We start from the raw sequence: 22,507 nt of genomic DNA, 5'->3' as shown, positions 1-22,507 counted from the left end.
TTTTTAAATAATCGATCGGTCACACCATTATAAGAATTTTTATTTGTACTGTTATGAAAGCCTGACTAAAAGAATATCGTTTATTGAAATAAATTCACTCACAAGCAAGATTAATTATACGCCATTGTCAATTTATTGTTTATGGTAAAATTCTGTAACGCATTTTCGCGTATTTTGCGATTCATTTGTTTCTAACAACTTAAGAGTTTGTTTTCGGAAAACGAAAACATTTAAACATCAATCATAATTTTCTTTGATATTAAATATTTGGGTGCGGATAAGTTAAAATGTGCATTAAGAATTTCGTTGGAATTTCTTTGAATTTGATGTGATATTATTTACCTATTTTTAAATGTGTAAACCCATTGGTTGTACTGGCATGATTATTTCGAAAATTAACTGTAAGCTAAACGAATCCATACTATCTTTTCTATTCTAATATTATAGGTATGTTAACTCTTTTACTAATTAACATAATCAAGTTTAGTATTTTAATATTGCTCAAACGCATGTAAGGCAGTGTCTTACCTGAGCGAATAACTGGCGAACGCGAAGCGGCGCAGCGCGTCGCGGCGCGGGTGAATTCAATCCTTTGATACCTATGGAAGTGTCCTACGTGGGCGATCTCCGAATGCCGTTGGGCCGCCGCGCCGCGCCGCGTCGCATTCGCGAGTCATCGCCCACGTAAGCCGACTATTGCCGACGAAGTGATACTTGGTATAAATTTTATTGCAAGAGATAAACCATTAAGTGTGTACATAGTTGCAATCTATCCTTCCATAATGTCTATTCGATTGTTTTTATCGACACCGTGCGTGAAAGCAAAGTAATTAAGAAAACCTTTTATGTTCAAGTTAATAAACTCGAGTGATTAAAAGGGTTACTTTGAGAACGTAGACAAGTGACAAGTGTTTATTAATAGTATTAGTCGATCCGATGAGTTTCAAGGATCAAATGTCTATATGGAACCCAATGCGTTGAAGCAATACAAAAGTCAGAAATTACAGTCACTATCATAATCGTAGGTACTCTACGTACGAAACGCCTCTTACTAAGCGGTACTTGATCCTGACGTAGCGATTGAGTTGAATATTATATTTCCCTCTTAAGTATCAAAAACATGCAATGGTAAGAAGCTCATGGGGCACGTGTACCTAAGACTCACATTTGACCGGTTTTTTAATGAATTAATGAAGCCAAAGTCATATTTTTTTTAATACAACGCCCTTCGTGTAGGTGTTTCACTTTACGCCCATGTGACGGTAGCGAAACGACCAAGCCACATAGTTTTGACTAAGGTGTAGAGTTTGTGCAGTATGTGCCGACAATCTCCGATCGCCTAAGAAGTTGCGCTGCGGAAATGTAGATGGACCGGACAGACCCTTTGAAGAGGAGCTACGATCAGCGCCAGTATGAGTGGCGGCCTCAAGGCGGAAAGCGAGCCCGCAAACGCCCCGTACACACCTGGAGGCGGAGCGTAGAAAACGAGTTGCTAGACGTAGGACTGAGCTGCAACGAGGCTAAGACCTTTGCTCAAGATAGAAACACGTGGAAGGATCTTGTGGCCCTATGTACCTCCGGGGTGCCCTGCGACCAAAAACAACAAACAACAACAGGTATTACTATTCTTCCCCAAACCTCTTACAGTGACGTGTCAAGTTCTAGGCCACAATCCAATTAAGAGTTTAGCCATTTAGTCAATAAGGTGCTTGCCGGCGTTTGCTCAGCGTTTATGTCGGCGTGCGGCGACAAGTGTTGGCTATTTATGGCGGCCTAAGCGGTCCATGCGACGGGATACATGCGAGAGAAAAATCAAAGAACTTAGACGGTTTAAATCCTCAGTTATTAAGTTTAAAGGATGACTGACGCTAGAACGCCGAGGAAACCGACACTTCATTTTCAATGACGAGTACCGGTGATTACGTGATGCTTAGAAAACGAAGTGTTGGATGCCTCGACCCGGTCACGGAACCGTAGCGTGGGTAATCCTTAATACGAAACTTACTAACCGAGGATTTAAGTTTATTCAGTTTTTATGAATCTTTACCGTCTTCTAGTGACAAGGGCTATAAAAGAAACCACCAAATAAAGGAAAACTAGTGAACAAAGCAGGTTTCGAATTCTCTAATGGGTTACGAACATGACTATCGAGTTTTCTCAATAACATTCTTTAAACAAGTAAAAATCAAATTAATTCCCGATATGCACCACCTGCTATCTACAGAGACACCTGAGATGTTTACACACAAAAGCTTAAGGGAAACGGTTTTCTATTTTTTAAGGCAGTCCCTCTGCCAACAAACTGTCTTGCAGTTTGACAGAAGTTTTTTTTTATGTAGAATTGTTTTTTTTTTTACTGGAATAAATTATTATTTATTTATTTATTTACAAATAGGATAACAATGTCGATTTTGCAATATGATGCTGGTTTGGATTAACTAGCCAAAATTTGGGGTGACATAATCAATAAATAGATTCGGAAAATTCGTACATATAAGTATTGAGAAATCTCCTGAAAAAATCAGGAAATTACTTCTAAAAGTAACGTATCTACATAAAATATAATTTTAGTAAAAGTCGGTTTATAAGTGTGAGCTGACTAATATTTGCGGAAATTTTCCCTGGAAATTACCAGCTTGGAGAAATTTACGGTATGAAATAATTAGTAGGTTTTCTAAAATTATAAAATTCACCAGAAATATTTCTAGTATTCCTAGTGAACCGCTCTACGCTTAAGCCGCATCGTTAGAGTTTATGTGCCGTAAACCAGATAGGAGAGAAATCGAAGCAAATGAGTCGCACAAATCATGTGAATAGGTACCTACTTACTTGCTTATTCTCATCGGCTGAATCGCTGACTCACTTGTTTACGCAAGTGATGCAAGGATACTAATGATCAATATATACTTTATCGCATCTTCTTATCAGAACTCCAGAATGTTAAGCGTAAAAGCGGTGGCCAGTACTTACGATATAAGGACGTTCTGAAAATACATATGAAGAGATGCAAACTAGAGCCTTCTGACAAGGAGAGGAAGGCAATGCAGCGGCCGGAATGGCGGCGCTTCGAGTGTGATCAAGTCGGCGATTTTGAAGATGAACGTCGCAGCGAACTCGACCGAAAACGAGATGGGCTTAAGGCTCGGTCGCCAACCTCTATTTCCTACAATTATGTAGGTGGTGTATTGACGTGCCCAAAATGCGTTCGGAAGTTTAGTAGGAAGGCTGGGTACCGAGCCATCTAAAAGCGCACCAGAGAGTGGAACAGTTACACTCTGTTAACGGTAATTAAAAAGAACACACAGTCGCTGTGTCGGAAATCGGTCAGGAGTATCATCATCATATTTTTTATATTGGTAAGAGCGGAATTACCCTCTTGTCTCTGTGTGATAAGGATCCTGACCGAATTGCTAGTTATCTTTTTGTTTTTTTTTTTTCTGAGAACGATTTTTTTTTATCTACACTTATAGCACAGCCGAGGTAGGAAAAGTTAAAGAGCTAGGTTTAAAAAAATACTTTGCAAGTTTTTAAAGGTTTATTTTACTTTTTAGTCATCATCATCATCTTCCTAGCGTTTGTCCCGGCTTATTGCCACGGCTGATGGGACCCTGGGGTCCGTTTGCCAACTAATCCTAAGATTTGGCATAGGCACCAGTTACGAAAGCGACTGCCATCTGACGTTCCACTAGGCCTAATTTGGATTAGTTCGGTTTCCTCAGGTTTTCTTTACCGAAAAGCAACTGGTAAATATCAAATTCTGGTACATAAGTTCTGGAAAACTCATTGGTATGAGCCGGGGTTTCAACATGCGACCTCCTAATTGCAAGTCGCACGCGCCTTAGCGCGTCTGCTTTCGCTTTTATTTTACTTTTTAGTAATGACGGAAAATCAGTGTTGTGCGTTTAAAATAAAAAGCTATGTAAAAATTCGTGTGTCAAGTGTGTGTCGAATTTACGGAATTTATTTAATTTACTTGCGAATTTTTAATAAGTAAAGAAGTTTTTTGGAATAGACTTTATAATAATGGCTTAAGCGATCACGTTAAAAAAAACGTGGAAAGTATTTAAATAAAGCTTGAAGAAAATGAATTCTTTAGTCTAAATGAGTTTTTTGAAGCGATGGCAACAGCGAGTCCAGGTGTTGTATTTAGGTGTATAAAGTTGCTGTTTATTTATAGGGCTATAAATTATACGCTCGAAATTAGCAAATGTTGATATAATGTGTAAATAAAACAGTGTACAAAAATAAATTACTTAGGTACTTAAATGAATTTAGAATAAATTTTACCATCTGTACAATACACGTGACTGGTTCTCGCACCACGTTCAAATTATATAGACATGGCTGAATCCTTTCATGCCATCAGTGTTGCAAAACTCAATAGCAACCTAATAAGAAAGGTTTGTATGCTAATTTACGCAAGATTTTCATCCCAGAGCCTGCTAGGTAAAGATTTTAAACCCTTCCTGCAACAAATTATCAGATCTATCGCGAAAATCTAAATTTCGTTATCTGCCTCTCTAATGCTCGAATACCTATCTATGCAAGAGTGATAGAGGCAAATAAAGAAATTTTGATTTATTATCCTCAGGCGGCAAGATGTACAGCTCCGGTGTTAATTTTTTTTTAACCAAGTAGAGGTTATTTTCTTCGAAAAAAGAATACATATAGTCTATTGTACTCTGTACTATATTTGTCTACCGTTATTAATCAATTCTCATCTACTCAAAGGTTAACTGGTATAAATCCCTTAAAGGGATAAGTTCGCTGTTGTACTGCCTATCTTGTTCCATATTTATGTTTTGTGTAAAGAGTTTATACATACATACATAATATATTATGATCATAATATAAAGTAGTAAAAAGTTTCAAATTATAATTTAATGGACTGGACTGAAGGTTTTATACATGTTTGATATAGAATTTCTTGAAAGCGTTTATATTCCTTTTTACGTAACATAATTACAAATCATCACTAGAGAATGAAATTTCATTTATCTTTTAATTATGCCTACAATATCCTTAGTCCTTGACGCTTAGCCTGAATTAAACGTTGATCTTTGGTTAGGTTATTCAAAAGATTTAATTTGTGACCAATTTCGTACCATGTTGTTTGTCACTGTAACAAGGTACGAAATAGGTCACAAATTAAATATTTTGACTGTACCAAGCCATCGATATTTGTAAAACCTGTCATTAACAGCCAAGCATTTCATTTGTCTTGTTAATGTAAAACAACTACAAGGAAAATGTATTTTAACCCCAAAGGAATTATGGAGAGAAATTTTATGTAAATATTTTCCTTGGTGGAGACAAATTAAACCAGGCAGCCCAAAAGGCTTTCGAAACTTCTGCGTAGTAGCCGAAAAACGGTGTTTTGTACGTGTTTTACACAAATTACGAGTATTGACGTCACGTTGATATTTAAATAAATACATTTTATGGGATTTTCTTACACAAATTGATGTTTCCCCGCAGTTATTTTAATAAGGCTAGTTTTTAGGGTTCCGTTTCCAAAGGGTCAAACGGGACCCTATTACTGAGACTCCGCTGTCCGTCCGTCGGTCCGTCCGTCTGTCACCAGGCTGTATCTCATGAACCGTGATAGTTAGCCAGTTGAAATTTCTATAGATTATCTATTTCTGTTGCCGCTATATCAACAATTACTAAAAATAGAATAAAATAAATATTTCTTTTCAATCGCGAGGTTCTCATGCAATCATCGAATTTACGCAACGTCGGGTGAGGTCAGTACTTGGATGGGTGACCGTTTTTATAGATAATGGTACGGAACCCTTTCTGTGCGAGTCCGACTCGCACTTGGGCGGTTTTTTATTAGATACTAGACGACTATATATATAATAGATAGACAGAGATAAGTACTTGAATACACGGCAAGCATCCATAACGTAGCAACAAATATTTGTGATGAACACTAATACCCTTACCAGGATTTGAACCAGGGACCTCCTGCTTCATAAGGCAGGGTCACTACCTACTAGGCTTTAGAGTTGGACCAAACTAACTTTGAATGATATTTGCAATGACAAAGTGTGGGATTGTTATTATTAATGTGAAATTTCTATGAATATGACCTTTATAATGACACCCTCTCACTTTGTTCTATTCACATCGTTACAAATTAGCTTGGATGGAGTAGTATTGCATATAAAATCCATCAAATTCAAGGTGCACGGCAGATTTTTAAATATCTTGTCTCTTTTTGAATATTATTTGTGTATATTAATGTATAATATACATATTCCTTTGAATTTCATTTCTATTACCAGTCATAAAGGAGATGACAAATCGACGTGATGTCATGCACACAATTTATTCGAGATTTATTGGTTCAAAAACCTAAAAAGTCCCACTACTGGGCAAAGGCTTCCTGACTGCCACATTTCTCAGTTTTGACTAGTGTTCCACTAGACAGCGAGAAATGCGTCCAAGGAGCCTAGCCAAGATTGCAATCGTTGATAGAAAACGTCTGTCGATACTTAAATAATGTATGCAAATAGTCACGTGACTTTTCGTAGCATCTGTCGTCCCACCAAAAACATTTTCATGTAAAATGTTGCCAAGACAAGACCATGTGACTCGCACTGTCAAAAACTTATCAGATCTCAAGTAGACCCAAGCTTCTAACTCTTCACGCCCTAACTTCACAAACTCTTCAAATACACCTAAGTCAAAATATCGGCCCGATTCGAAGAATGATTAAGACACGTTTAAGATCTTGGAAAGATCTTTAAAATGTCGATAACTAAACGACATGTCAAAATTGACGTTTGTTTCGATTCCGCTGTGATCCCAATAAGATCTATCTTCGATATTTGTAACGTTCAAGTGACATTGGTTGTCCAAATCGAACTGGTTCTGTCAATTATACAACACACAAACGATATCTAAATGAGAACTTATCGTTATCGTATCTCATTCTTCGAATCGGGCCTTATGTTTCTTGGCCGTTTGGCCACTATCACATGGGCGTAAAAAAAAAATCACTCTTCATTATTTTAGACGACTCGCTGTTTTAGCTCAAAAGTCTTCCAGTTTACTCCGGAGTCTCATTTTAGAAATAATTTAAATAAATTTACGCTGTGTATTGAATAATGGTTAGTTAGTTATGCTTAGTTATTTTTAAATAATCTCCCAAAGAACAATCAGAAATATGTATGTAACGATTTCACGAATTCCACCTGCGGTATACTTTTCCTCCCTAAAGAAACTGCGACTCATTATTCGAATTTGGCGAAGAAATGTCGGATCTCTCCCTCGAGAGTTAACTTAGAAGGAAAAAAAGACGGAAGTTAATGAAACAACTTAGTTTTATTAAATCTAAGTGCTTTTACATTTGTACAAGAGGCATAATTATTTTTGTAATTTTATTTAGGTCCCACTGGGGTCCCATTTACAACCACTCCAGTTAAACTAAAAATCTACAAATCTCTGCGATCGACATGTTTTTCGTTTGAGAGAGTGTTGACGAAGATTTTGATAAACGGTTGAAATTTGAGAGATCGTTCTTAAGCGATAAGACCGCCTTTTGTTACCTCTATCAAATTGTCTTCGTTTGTTTCTGTACATTTATTGTCAACTATGTGAGGTGTTCAATAATGAGTATTGTATTGTATTATATTGTATTGTATTGTATTTGAGAAATGCGTTGGAAATCTGCGGCCAAGCTTAGTTATCTTAAATGTTTTTTTAGTGTTATCTAGTCAATATGGAAACCTTTAGGTATGGGTTCGCTATGTTCATATATTTGTCAGTCCTTCTGTCTGTTCATAACTTGGCTTAGCCCTTATGTTGGTCTATGTCTCTAAATAGTAAATCATGAAATCAGTGCTGGACAAAAGCCTCCTCTTTGGATCTCCACAACAATAGATCATTCGCTGCCCTTGACCAACGGTTTCTCGTGACGTTAACAAGATCATCAGCACATCTAGTCAAGGCCTTCCCACGCTGCGTCTTCCGGTACGTGGTCGCCAGTCGAGAACCTTTCTACCCCATCAGCAACATGGGCCGCCCACTGCCACTTAAGCCGGGATACATTTATTTTCCTGATACGCTGGTTCTGGTGTGGGGAGTCGAATACATCTTTCAAAAATAATGATTGTCGGTGTGCACACGTGTGTTACAATAATTTTTCAATTCAGGAATCGGTTTCTTGCTCAATTCTTTTCGTTGTCTCTCTTCAAGTATTTTATGCGTCATTACAATTCAAGATCAAGGTGCCATTATTTTTATGTTTTATTCATTATTATTTTCCTTAAGTACATTTAACACATACGCAGTTCAACATTCCCGTTAATATAAAATGTCACAACAAGTCTTTTCCAAGAATGTTCACCTTTGACTGCAGATAGACTTGTTTATAAAATAGACTAGTCGTTATGGCTTGATAAGTTTCTCCGGCTCAGTTCCTCATCAACTGTTGTGCAAATCGTGCAAAAATGTTTAAAATATTCGCGTTGTTTTTGATGTGTTCGGTTTGTGTATTTTTATTATTTACATATAGATTGTAATCACAGTTTTCGCGCGCATTTAGTTGGTACATTTGTTATGGCAAATGTTGCTACAATTAAACTTAAAATTATTTGTTGTTAAAGTAAATGAGGGCTCTAAAATTACAATTCTACCTAAACCTGAATTTACTGAATGACTTGGGTTTTATATTATAAATAATGCAGATTTAAACTTTGCCCGTATCTATTTTTAGCGCATGTATATAAAATGAATTATTTACTCACCGTAAAGGTGTACTTCGGATGGCAACTGCCGCTGCATTAGTGTTGCCACATGAACGTCACCTTTAGTCTAGAAGTTATCAGCGTATTGATTATAACTGTTTAATTATTATTTTTGACATTTAAATCTAAAATTTCAGATCGTAAATGCTGACCTACTGCTACAACAAAGGCGGAAGGGAGCCACATTGGTAACGTACCCACTGGAATTGTTATTATAGCAATTAAATATTGAGGAATTTGATTATTTTAATTCTTCAACAATTATTTAACATTGAATTGACATTACAATACGGTTTACTTACTAACGCTAACTACCCTATTCTAGCTACCTATAAGCCAACCACTTAACCGAGGTGGGTGGTGGGTGTTAAGAAGTAAACCGCAACTTGATGCTTTAATCTCAATACCGAATATCTCAAAGTGGAAAAGGGCCACAAAACTAATTTTACCAACCACCTCATGACAAGATGACAATCCTTGCCGAAAACGAAAAGAAACACTATTGTCTCTCTATCAGTCTTACATATTAGTGCGATAGAGACAGCGTTTCTCTGCAAACGATTGTTATCTTGGCTAGGCCCTCTGCTATGTGGTAGAACTAAGGGTCACTCCACAATAGCGTCTCACGAGAGTCGGCGTTTAGTCATCTCTATGGCTGCTGCTCGACGCAACGTTAGTGCAACTGGCCTTGTAGTCAACGTTACAATCGTTAACGCTCCGTAGCGAAGCGTAGTCATCTCTCTCTATCACTCTTCCTTATTAGTGCGACTGTGACAGTCGCGTTTCGTTTGCCACGGAGCGAGAACGATATGCACGTTGGCTACGCGTCCTGGCTGCGTAGACAAGATGCCAATCGTTCACGCTCCGTAGCGTAGCGTAGTCATCTCTCTCTATCACTCTTCCATATTAGTGTGACACAGACAGTTGCGTTTCTTTCGCTACGGAGCGTTAACGATTGACATCTTGTCTACGCAGCCTGAACAGCAGCGCCATTTTCTATAGCGCTAAATAGCCGCCAACGCTCAAAAGACGTTAGACTCTAGACGCTAAAGTTCTAGGGTTCGGGCTAAGATAGTTTAGCGCCTGACACTTTGATATTGGCAAAGCATAAGAAACCGACATTACAATTGCGACTGTTCGCTGTGTAAGGCAACATAAACAGATGAAACAAAGGGAATGAAAAAATGGTTTAAGTGAGAAGAGTAAGACAAACGTCGAGGTAAGAAAAACACTTTATGGAATCGTTACCTATAACAAACAAAATATACTAAAATCTTTGTACTTACCTTACAGGCGTATTCTGATTTTGATAACAAGTTATGTTTGGGTACTGTGAATGTCATTTCATATTGTGTGGTAGGGCACAGCACAGTCGATGTCATTTCAGGTCTAGAGAAAAGCCTAACTGGGGAAGTACCACCACCTTACAAAAAACTGCAGCCTAATGTTCCTGTCGGCGAGTATGGTTGCCAGAGCTCAACGACTGCGGAGTGTTAGGGTCGGCAACGCGCATGGAACTCTTTTGGAGTTGCAGGCGTACATAGGCTACGGAGACTGCTTACCATCAGGCCGCTGTATGCTTGTTTGCCACCGACGTATAAAGAAAAGATCTGGATTAGATATGGATCCGATCTGTCAGTGTCAAAAGTAAGATTTCTTCAACCAAAAACGTCACTTTGGCACTGATATATCAGATCCATATGTATCAAATCCAGATCTAATTCATAACGTCTTATTAAAATCAAAATCCGCTTGTTACTTTCATATTGAGTTCCTGGTCTATTCTTATGTTTTATGCAGATAGCAGCTAATTCCTTATAAAAAAAAGAATTATTTTATATTTTCAGAAACCTTTGTCAGCCTGCTGTGATATTCCGGAGTTAGGAGACTCTAAGCATTTAGCTGAGTGCTCGAACCCTAAACTGCCTGGACCAGTAAGTACCTTAGGTCAAACCAAGATATGTTGGCAGCGATTTTGATAGCCCAGACTGTGCATGGATTATTTTGAACGTCAATCTTCTATTATGACATTTACTTGACGCTTGCACCGTCCGGGCTATTAAAATGGCTCCCAACTTATCTTGGTCTGACTCCTCGTATTTATTGTTAAACACTGATGGAAACTTTCACGATTTTCACACATCATTATCTGCATTAATGCGACATCATCACGTATATTAAACTTTAAAATTACCTTTGAGGACGACATTGTCGGCGTGGTCTCGGAGAACGACAAATTACTAATTCCCGTTAAAGTAAATAATAACATATTTATGTTAGTGATTAAGCAAACATAATTCGCGCACATTTATCTTAAAATATACAATGAATCACGTCTCGCCAGTTACTTGATAATTTTTAATTGTGATCCAGTTATAATTATCATCTTCATATTGTATATTTATAGACCGAGTATCATGGTCATGCTTAACAATATGCTCGTTAACAATTGACAATGAGTAATAAATAAACTCATCACAACACATTTCCGGCAATAAACTATAATGATATATACCCTTTGGGCGGGCCGGGGCAGATTCGTATTGAGACAGTTTGGTTTTGGGCCGGAATCTGAGTGGGCCCGACTCTGTGGAGGTCAGATTCGCCATAGGTGTGTTTCTGAATAAAACAATATCGGCATAATGACAATTGATAAAAATGGAACCATGCTGCCACCGCAGATATAGGTTGATAAATTTTTCTATTCCTCCATTAATTAAAAAAAAAATCAAAAACATTTTTTCATTGCGTATTGCGTCATATTGTAAAGTATAAATAATGTGACGCTGCATGTAAAGTCACGGACTTTAATTGTTAAGCCATTGAGGGTTCAAGCTTATTTGGTTGGTATTTTTTTTTTATGTCGCTTTAAAAAAAAAAAAAACCAAACAAAAAAAAAAATTCTAACGGTATAAAATATCCAATGTAAAGTAAACCCTAAATATCTCAACAGTTAAAGTTCGTTACTGTACTTGGCACCGAAGCATAACAAATATGTTTTTTCCAGTGTAACGACGTCCAATGCGTCTTTGAAAAGTCAGGCTTCCTCGTCGACAAAAACACACTCAACAAAGAAGCTTACCGCAATCATCTGAAGAAATGGTCAGAGGCGCACAGCGGCTGGTCGCAAGCCGTCGAACGGGCTATAGCCGACTGCGTAGACAAGGACTTAAGACAATACCTTGACTACTCCTGTAAGGCGTACGATGTCTTTACTTGCACTGGTATCGCTATGTTAAAGGTATGTTTACGATAAAACTACAATATTTACAATATATTCGTGTTATCGTTACTCGCCAACAGATGGTGCTAGTAGTAAATTATTTTTTTATCAAGCAGATATGTCTGCAAACGATGCTAATAAACTTAGAAATATAGTGCAAGTGGAAAGATTTGCTGTCTTGGGTGAGACTTGAACCCACGACCACTGGGATCGCCCTACCATCTGAGCTACCAAGACCTTACCCAATACAGAAAATATTTCTACCATAAGAGCCTTATTGGGAGGTACCCTAGCGACATCTGCCTTAAGACTGTTAATTTGTCTGTTACATACGTTTTTATATTAATTAATTGGTTAAGCTAAGTTGGTAGCGATTTTGACAGCGCAGACAGTGTAAGTGTTACACGTCAAACTTCTATGAAAGTATGACGTAGGTAAGTACGTTTACTTAACACTTGCACAGGCTGGGCTATCAAAATAACAAGCCCTAGTAACTTAGCTGGGTCTGACTCTAGTTATGCCGCACACCGCTAAACGTCTACGGCAATTCCCTTGGTTATAAGTTTTTGGCAAAAAAAAAATTTTGGTACAAGCTTTTATCGGTGACTGTACTTTTCTTTCCACAGACAATTAATACTCATCGAGACAATTCTAAAAACCCCCAAACATATTTAGGATGCGTTGTTTCATCACAGATTTCTTATGGCCACCTCCTGTCTCCTTAATCAGATCAGCTCGATGGTACCATACTATTGCATTGTCATTCGACTTACATATGTATGCAAATTTTCAGCTTCATCGGAAACCGGCAAGTTAAATTATAGCTTGTAAAATGAGTGGCGTTCGCAGCCGCATTACTGCCGCGATTAGAACGTTCAATCCGTCACATAACCCGTGTCAAGGCCGCAACAGTAATGTAGTAGTTGCAGTTGCTATCCGAATGTCACCTTAATACCTATGCACTTAAAAATTGTCGTCATCCTGTCACCGTTTGTCATAATAGACGTTAATTAAATATACTCTTTTTTTTGATGATAATTATTTTAATGAATTGTGATTTAACTGAAATACTTATTAATATTACACCAATGACATGTAAAATTTTAATTTTATGAATAAATGAATATGAATACGTAAGGATTACGCAATGTTATGTGTACGTAAAAAAAAACTATTCTTTATTTGCTGTATTTTTTTTTCAGAAATGTCCTGAATCAGCTTGGAAATGCTAAACAAAGGCACGTACTTAGATTACTTATATAAGAGTATTTATTTGAACAACATCAACAGTAGTAAAATCTCCGTCATAATTATTTTAAATTCTAAATTAATAAATCTGTATATTCTTAATATTTTTTTTTATTTCTCCACTGTTATTCAATGTTTTGAAGTACAATTTAGAAACAAGTTATACGTTTGGCATTTAGTCGACTTTATTATTTTTAATAGTTAAGTAACCTTCTCCTTTTTTGTAAATTAAAATGTAGGCTATGTCACAGCCCTTTCTTTTTGCTTAGTCTAGACGTGGTACACACACAGATAAATTGTATATTTCTACTAGTATGCCTAATATCCTCCTCATTGATGACATTGGGTTACACAATTGTACATTTACCCGTTCCTGGTATGTCCTTACCTCAGTAGGCTAATTATGCAGTGCAGTGCAATACTAAATTACTGGTCGCAGAATAAGGAAGAAGCTTAAACTGCACGCATTTAAGGTAATTAGCCGAAGAAATACAATGAATACTTACTATTTTATTGGCTATGTGCATGATATCTATCGATAGCGCCAGTCGCCTATTTCACCACGCTGACAATTGATACCATGCCCCTATTTCACCACGCCGACATTGGTCAGTTTCATATGTCGAATAACAATTGTCAAGTTACAGGTGACAGTGACAATTTTGTAAACTACGAGTATTTTTGTATAGAAGTGTCCCTGAAAGCAGTTTTAGTGATATTCTTTCTCATACAAGGGAATAATATACAAATCACGAATAGATTTCTCCTTTGACATCACTGACTTTTCATTTAAAAAAAAACTGTAGGTAAAAAATAATATACCTATATAATATAAATTATTTATTCTCAGACAACTAATACAGTCCATATTTGTTATAATGCTGGATGGATTGTCAACAAACAATGTACACACTGCATCAAATGGATTCGGGTAATGACAACATGGCGCGTAGAAAGCAACGATCTTGTGTCAAGAATTACCGACAAATTGACAAATATGTCGACTTGTAAAAATTATTCTTGTTTCACAAAATAAGATGAACAAGTACTATAATGCCTGTCATGTTTATGAGTACTTCAACGCAAAATAATTTACGAAATTGTCACTTGTCAAGGTGTCACCTATCACTTGGCCATTTTCAATCAATATATGTCACCGACAAATGTTGGCGTGGTGAAACAGGGGTCTGTAATTTTTTTGACAACTGTCGCACTTGTCAGCGTGGTGAAAATAGAGGCTTGGGCATTTCTATTTAAAGTTGTACCCCAAACTTACGTTTTAGATTTGGATTTTTTATATTATTTTTGAGTGGATATGTCTTTCGATCCTAACAACATATGGAAATAGTCATGTGATTTTTTTGTAGCATCTGTCATCCCAATACTGATCTTGACTAAGCCCCCTGGTTCTTCATTATCTTGGCTAGGCCCCCGGTCAGTCCGACCTTACTACCACACTGACCTCTATCCCAAATGAACCTCACATTAATTAATTAGCCATTATCTCAGCATTATCTCCGGCCGTTGACCCCCTTGGCCAGCCAACGTGTAATTGTCAACGCAAGGCCCCGACACTGATTCTTAGACCGTGGACGCCGCATCCGGACAGTGTATGACTATAGAAAAAGGTAGTAAGGTAAATGTTTGTTTTGTAACTACCAATCCAACCAAGTCTGTATTATGAATAAAAACTTCTTACAAAAGTTTTTATTCATAATATGGACTTGGTTGGATTGGTACTCCTTTACTTGAGTATGCTTTTCAGATATGGTCCCCTTACTTTAAAAAGGACATCACTTTGCTGGAAAAAGTACAGTGAAGAGCAACTAAAATGGTTGCTTCACTGAAAGACAAGCCATATGAAGAACGGCTTCAGGAATTAGGTCTTACAACATTGAAGGACAGAAGGAAGCGAGGTGATCTTATTGAGACATACAAAGTCTTGTCTGGACACTACAATGTTCCAAATATTTACACTATACATATCAAGCCAGAATGTAAGGTTGAGAGGACACTCTTAAAAACTAGTCAAACCTCCATCTGCTAGCAACCCTAGGAAACTCTTCTTGCCAAATCGTGTAGTAAATGTGTGGAACTCTTTACCAGAAACTGTTGTTAGTGCACCGTCAGTGAACTCTTTCAAAAATAGACTAGATACACATTTTAGAACATTAAAAGGTGCTAAATAAACACAAGTGCTGCGATATACACGCATCAGCTCCAAGAGCTACTAGTGTGTCAAATAAAATAATAAACAATAATAAAAAGTAAACCGACTTCAAAAAGGATAAAATAAAATATCCTTTTTTAAGTATATGCATTACCAACTGATATGTTTTTAGTCGGTGCCTTTAAAAATTGAGAAGCTCCCTCAATTCCTCGTAGATTACATCATCAGATCAGAACCAAAAATATTATGGGACCACCTTGGAGGTAACTAGTTTCAAACAAAAAAAGAATTACTCAAATCGGACCACGGGTGTCGGAGTAATTGGTGAACATACTACATTCAAATAATCATTAAAAAAAATCATCATCATCAGATCCACTTCATCAAATTGATGGTTTTTGAGAGAAAATGCTCGATTTGCTTAAGAAAACACCCAAATCACCATACACGTTCCTTTAAAAATGAGGAGTTCCCTCAATTCCTCATAGATCCCATCATCAGATCAGAACCAAATTAAAATGGGACCAATTTGGAGATAACACATTTCAAACAAAAAAAAGAATTACTCAAATTGGACCACAGGTGTCGGAGTAATCGGTGAACGTACATAAAAAAAAATAGCCACAACCGAATGCAGAACGTCGGTTAAAAAGAATGAACATTAAATAAATTAAACAAACGAGAATCGTGGTTTACATAAGCTATAAGTACTTATTTTTTTACGAATTCAAGTGCAACCTACACTTTTACAGGCTCTGGTTACCCTTATGATATTTTTGATATTTGTAATTTACATAAGTAGGTTGCGTTCGTATACTAGATTAATCATCTTCGTCGTGATGTCCCGGCATTTTTGCCACGGCTCATGGGAGCCTGGGGTTCGCTTGGAAACTAATGTGACAGCGCGCGGCGTGAACCTTAAGAGCTCGGCAACACCTCAACACGTAATGACTACACCATCTAGTTACATATATTGCAGCGATATGTGTTTTGTACTTATTAAGTGGTTATGGGTATTTCAGTTTTGTTACTGTGACGCGTAAAACGCTTGGGTGGATGGAATATATCAGCTCAAACAATGACAAGTTTCTAAAGCGCTCAGTAATTTTAAAGACCGCGGCAACGTAGCAACTGATATAGCTGACCGATTCTAAACCTTTTGGCACGAAAATAAGATTTAAAATGTTAGGTAAATCAGTTCTGTAGTATGTTACGGCTCGATTTAAGATGAATGCATGTCTGATGACAAATTAATTGTTTTAGAATAAGGTTTAGTCAAGGTTCCAGATTTACAACGCCTAGTCATCTTGGTGATGCAGTTTAAAATGTTATAGCTGAGTTTAGCCAGCTCCACTACACTTTATGAAACATAGTCCCCCGCCGCGTCTGTCTGTTCGTATATGAACTCAAAAACTACTGAACGGATTTCATACGGTTTTCACCTATCGTTAGAGTAATTCTTGAGAAAGGTTTAGGTATTATGATTTGGTAAGGTTTTGTGTAACTCATGCGAACCCGGGGGGGGGGGGGGGGGGGGTCGCTTGTTTAAAATATAGCCATGTTAGAATTTTAAGTATATTTAAACGGCAGTAACTTTAAAAAAATATTGCCACTTAAACAAAATTAACAATATATTTTTTTTTTATACCACGACGGTGGCAAGCAAGCATACGGCCCGCCTGATGGTAAGCAGTCACCGTAGCCTATGGACGCCTGCAACTCCAGAGGTGTTACATGCGCGTTGCCGACCCTTTAAAAATCTGTACACTCCTTTTTTGAAGAACCTCATACTGTAGACCCTCGGGAAAACCTCGGCAGGTAGCTCATTCCACAACCGGAGCGTGCGCGGGAGGAAGTTCCTCTTAAACCGCACAGTGCGTGACCATTTAGGTTCTAGGGTGTGAGGATGAACACCCTGCCGACGGCGGGCGGTGCGGTGATAGAAAGTAGCCGTGGGCATCATGTCAAACAATTCTTCAGAGCACAGCCCATTGTACAAGCGGTAGAACACACATAAGGAGGCAAAGTCTCTCCTTAGACTTAAAGGTTCAATACCGCTTGTGAGTTTGGGATCGTCGACGATTCGTACAGCACGTCTTTGAACTGAGTCGAAGGGCCCAAGCTGGCATCCAAGTGCTCCTGCCCAAAGGTGACAGCAATACTCCATATGGGGTCTGACTTGCGATTTATAAAGTAGCAGTCTTTGCCCTGGAGTAAAGTATCGCTTTGCTTTATTGAGCACACCGAGTTTATTAGATGCCAGCGCAGCCTTCCCTGCCAGATGACTACGGAATTGGACGTTACTGGAGATGTCGACACCGAAGATCCCAATACTCCCTGACATGGTAAGGGCTGTGCCTTGGAACTGTGGGACCACAGTAAATGGGGTTTTCTTAGCGGTAAACGTGCAAACTTGTGTCTTTGTGGGGTTGAACCGGACTAAATTATCCCGACCCCACACCGAAACTCTGGATAGAGTGCTCTCAATATCCGACACAAGGTTTTCACGGCTCTCCAGCACCTCAGAACGAGGGATGTTAGCGCGGCCTGTGTAAAAGGCATCCCCAGTGCTATCGTCCGAATAGCAATGAATATCGCCGATAGACAACATGTCATTGATGTGCAGCAGAAACAGCGTTGGGGATAGCACAGAACCTTAATATACAACAAAATAGCCAAAAAAATACAATAGTACATTACGATACAAGTGCGAAAAATAGGAAATTCGAAACGAGTGGCGATAAATTAAAACACGACCGAAGGGAGTGTTTTAAATCGACACGAGTTGCGAATTACCTATTCGCACATGTATCGTACAACGTTTTACAGTACATATGGCCCTTTAAATGTTCGACACAGTAACGTAATATGCTACTTCTCGCACTAGTGCTATAAAGTAGCCCCATATGTACTGTAAAATAACTTTTTATAATGCTTGTGCTGAGCTGATAGGTCATTATTACAAGCTTTTATTTAACTTACCGTATCAGTTATGTAAATGTGTGGATCAAATCTTAGAAGTCAAATTTAAATCAATTCCTGATGTTTAATCGAGCTCAAAAAAAATGATCCCCCAAAATTTTTATTCATATGTGGTCACATACTTACTTATATAAATTATTATTTTTAAACAAATGGGTTCAGCTGTAGGATATGTAGTACATATATGTACGGAGGTATGATTTATGAGTGGGCTAACACAAAATTATAGTTTATATATTAATGATTTACACGTTTTAATAAATAAAAATATTTAAAGAAATTGGAATTATAAGAGAAGCAGTATAATGATCCCCACACTAGGATCAGCCGGTAACGTGGAAATCTCAAAGAAGTATCGAAATGATGCGGCTCTTATTTTAACTGAATATATTATTATTATTAAAGCTACTATATTATATGTATACTCCCAACAAAAGAACCACCCGGGCTTGATGAGACACGAAAAATATGGGTTACACTGAATAGAATAAGGACCGATGTCAGCTGCTGCAACCATAATCTCCATAAATGGGGCTATAAGCCCTCACCAAACTGCGACTGTGGCGCGCCAGACCTGACAACCACGCACATCGTGGAGGAATGCCCCATGAGATGTTTTTCTGGAGGCATGAAAGAACTGCACGCGATAACTGCGGATGCCAGGAAATGGCTATCAAACTTAGACCTTAAACTTTGACTATAATGTTACTTTTGTAAACTTGATTTGTATTTTATTTTTCCAATAAAGCCATACGATAATAATAATATATTTACTTGTACTAACAAGTAAATATAAATTATTTTATTAAGTTTTCTCTTATATCTTTCTATTACGTATCCTTTTTTACGTACAGTGTGAAAATAATATTATACAGAGCATTAGAGGCCCGTTAGCGGTAGAGACGTCCGGGTGTTGGTGTGCCGAGGCCAAAATTTTCTTGGGCGAATTGGGGCGGCGGTTGAGGGAGAGGGGTCATGATCCTCGTTCCGGGTCATTCCTGATACAGAGGCTGTCTATCGCGATTCAGCGTGGCAACGCGGCGAGCGTGATGGGCACCTTTGCGTCTGGGAGGGCTCGGGACGGGTTGTTTGATTAATTTTTGTATTTGTGTCTTTCTTTTTGTTTACTTTTACTCCTGTTTAGTTTATAGTCAATTTTAATGTTTTTTTTTTCATTATTTATGTATCTACATAGTATAAATGTAAAATGTATGTATAGCTTTAATTAACTTATCAATAAAATGTTAGTACAGAGCATTAAACTATTAATGTTCTGCATAATATTATTTTCTCACTGTAAGTAAAAAATAATACTTAATAAAACTACGGTTTATAGATCGTTCCGGTAATTTTGTGTTAACATCATTGTGTCGGGTTATGCGAGAGGGTAAATCACTTTCTGGACTTCACTTTCACCACTTTTTGGACCCGGTACGCCCTTAATCTAAGTCCAAAAGAGAGGTATGGACATTTTGAATGTCATCTCGCTTTTTATAGTAGGGCACAGCACAGTGGATGTCATTCCAGATCTAGAGCAGAGCCCAACTGGGGAAGAACCTCCACCTTACAGAAAATCGCAGCCAAATAACACTAGACCCTACTCATAGTGTTGTGTTCCTGGCGGTGAGTAAGGTTGTCAGAGCTCAACGAGGGTGCGGAGTATTAGGGTCGGCAACGCACATGTGACTCCTCTGGAGTTACAGGCGTTCATAGGATACGGAGACTGCTTATCGTCAGGCGGTCCATATGCTTGTTTGCCACCGACGTAGTATAAGTAAATAGAAATTTTCGTACGTACAATCGAACTGATTACTTACCCACCATGTAACTTAATCATAATAATTTTACTTTTTAGGGTTCCGTAGTCAACTAGGAACCTTTATAGTTTCGCCATGTCCGTCTGTCTGTCTGTCTGTCTGTATGTCCGAGGGTTTGCTCCGTGGTCGTTAGTGCTAGAAAGCTGAAATTTATTATATAATTTTATAAATCAATAAAGACGACAAAGTCGTAAAATAAAATCTATTTTTTTAGGGTACCTCCCCTACACGTAAAGTGGGGGTGAATTTTTTTTTTTGCTTCTACCCTACAGTGTGGGATATCGTTTGAAAGGTATTTCAAAACTAATAGGGGTCTTCAACAAACATGTTTTGATAAAGTGTATTTATTCGGAGATAATCGCTCCGAAAGAAGAAAAATGTGTCCCCCCCCGCCTCTAACTTTTGAACCACAGGTCAAAAAAATATGAAAAAAATGGTGGAAGTAGAGCTTAAGAAAGACATTAAATGAAAACTATAGCGGACATGATCAGTTTAGCTGTTTTAGAGTTATTGCAAAAAGTTTCCCCTTCATAGTAAAAAGCCGTACTATCCACAGTTCATCCCTTGGTTAATAATCTACTATAATTTAAGCTCCAGTTTAGCTTATTGTGATGGAAGAGTAACTATGGAACCCTACACTGAGCATGTCGCGACATGCTCTTGGCCGATTTTTCTTTTTAAATCAATGTAATACCAATGACGTAGTAAATGTTGAGAGGTTTCCTAATGGGTCAAGGATCAAGTTATCCTTTTGTAGCATATCTGGAGATGAATAAGATAAATAAATATTTGGGGACAATCTTACACAGATTGACCTAGCCTCAAACTAAGCAAAGCTTGTACTGTTGGTACTGGCGACGATATACATACCTACTTATGTATATAGAAAAATACATACTTATTGTTCGCGTCCATACTTCCGTCAAGTTCTTTAATATAAACTGTTACCAAATATCCCGTGAGATGGCGCTGTACCGGGAGCGGCGATTTCTACATCACGCTATTGAAATGTTTATAGGGTTTGTATATAAGGGTTTAGGATTATTTTTAATATATTGGCTTTATTGTTTATTTTCATAGTCAATCCTCCTAAAGTAAAGATCGCCCTTTTTGAAAGAGTTAGGAGTACATACACTTATATACATAGAAAAAAGCCATATTTGTTACTGAGTCATGACTCAGTAACAAATATCTGTGTATATCACACAAATAAATGACCTTACCAGGATTCGAACCCCGTGGACCATCGGCTTCATAAGCAGAGTCACTACCCACCAGGACAGAGTCCAGACCGGTCATCAAAAAAGACTAACGATATTATTAAAAAGAAAATTACAGCCCATTTGCATACATAAGACTTTCATAAAAACAATAGGCATATATTAATCGTTTACATTCATCAGTTATTATTGTTATTAACAATGAAGCAAAAGCTTATTCAAACGCATTTACGCAAGTAAATTAAATAGATCATTAGTTTGATCCTCGTTAAAGTGACTTCGTGCGACATATTTTTCCTCTGCCCCATTCAGAAGTCATAAAAAGGGCAAACCTAGGTAGGGCATACAAGTCAGTTACATCTTTTCTATACTGAATAGTAGGAGTCGTTAGGGTTAAATGTCAGTCTAGTGCTGGCCAAGCATTATAATAACAAATAATATCGCCTCAGATAAACCATACATCTGTGACCTGGATATTAATATCAACTATACGTGATCAGAATTCACACTTTACTGGTTTATGAATTGATATTGTCCAGGAAGGAAAATAGTTTCGCTTATAATTTTATTATGCGTCAGGCGCAGTTACGCTTAAAGTTTCCGTGAAGATATTTTTTCACAACCATAATCATTAACAGAGATGTGACTTATTTGAAATACTTGTATTTAAAATGCAAATACAAAATGCAAAATACCTATTTTGTATTTTGTATTTAAATACCTTTTAAAGAAAACTATTTTGTATTTTATTTCAAATAGTTTTTGGGACCTATTTTCTATTTTCAAAATACAAAATACTTTTTATTAGGTAAAGTAAGTAGGAGTTACAATCTCTTCTGACGTTACAATCCTTGCAACTCTCTCATTCTTTTATGGCGACCGGTCTGGCCTAGTGGGCAGTGACCCTGCCTATGAAGCCGATGGTCTCGGGTTCAAATCCTGATGAAGACAGATATTTGTTCCTGAGTTATGGGTGTTTTCTGTTTTTTTTTTTTTTGTTTATTTATTTGTGTGTGTGTACAGTGTTTAACACAATAAGCCACTTTGCTTAAGACTATTATTACATACTTAGTTATATTTTCCTGTCGAAG

General features: G+C 37.5%; 1 protein-coding gene across 1 annotated transcript; it reads left to right on the top strand.

Annotated features, from left to right (window-relative positions):
- The first annotated feature begins 8,388 nt into the window (after nt 1-8,388).
- Nucleotides 8,389-13,329, top strand: LOC133522686 (uncharacterized). The gene is made up of 5 exons (XM_061858091.1): nt 8,389-8,495; nt 8,894-8,944; nt 10,604-10,690; nt 11,764-11,997; nt 13,182-13,329. The coding sequence occupies exons 1-5, from the start codon at nt 8,460-8,462 to the stop codon at nt 13,209-13,211; spliced, it is 438 nt and encodes a 145-aa protein (XP_061714075.1). The 5' UTR covers nt 8,389-8,459; the 3' UTR covers nt 13,212-13,329.
- The last annotated feature ends 9,178 nt before the right edge of the window (nt 13,330-22,507 follow it).

The sequence above is a fragment of the Cydia pomonella genome, chromosome 11 (assembly GCF_033807575.1).
Source record: "Cydia pomonella isolate Wapato2018A chromosome 11, ilCydPomo1, whole genome shotgun sequence".
Classification (NCBI taxonomy): Eukaryota; Metazoa; Arthropoda; class Insecta; order Lepidoptera; family Tortricidae; genus Cydia; species Cydia pomonella.
This window is presented reverse-complemented; position numbering and strand designations above follow the sequence as displayed.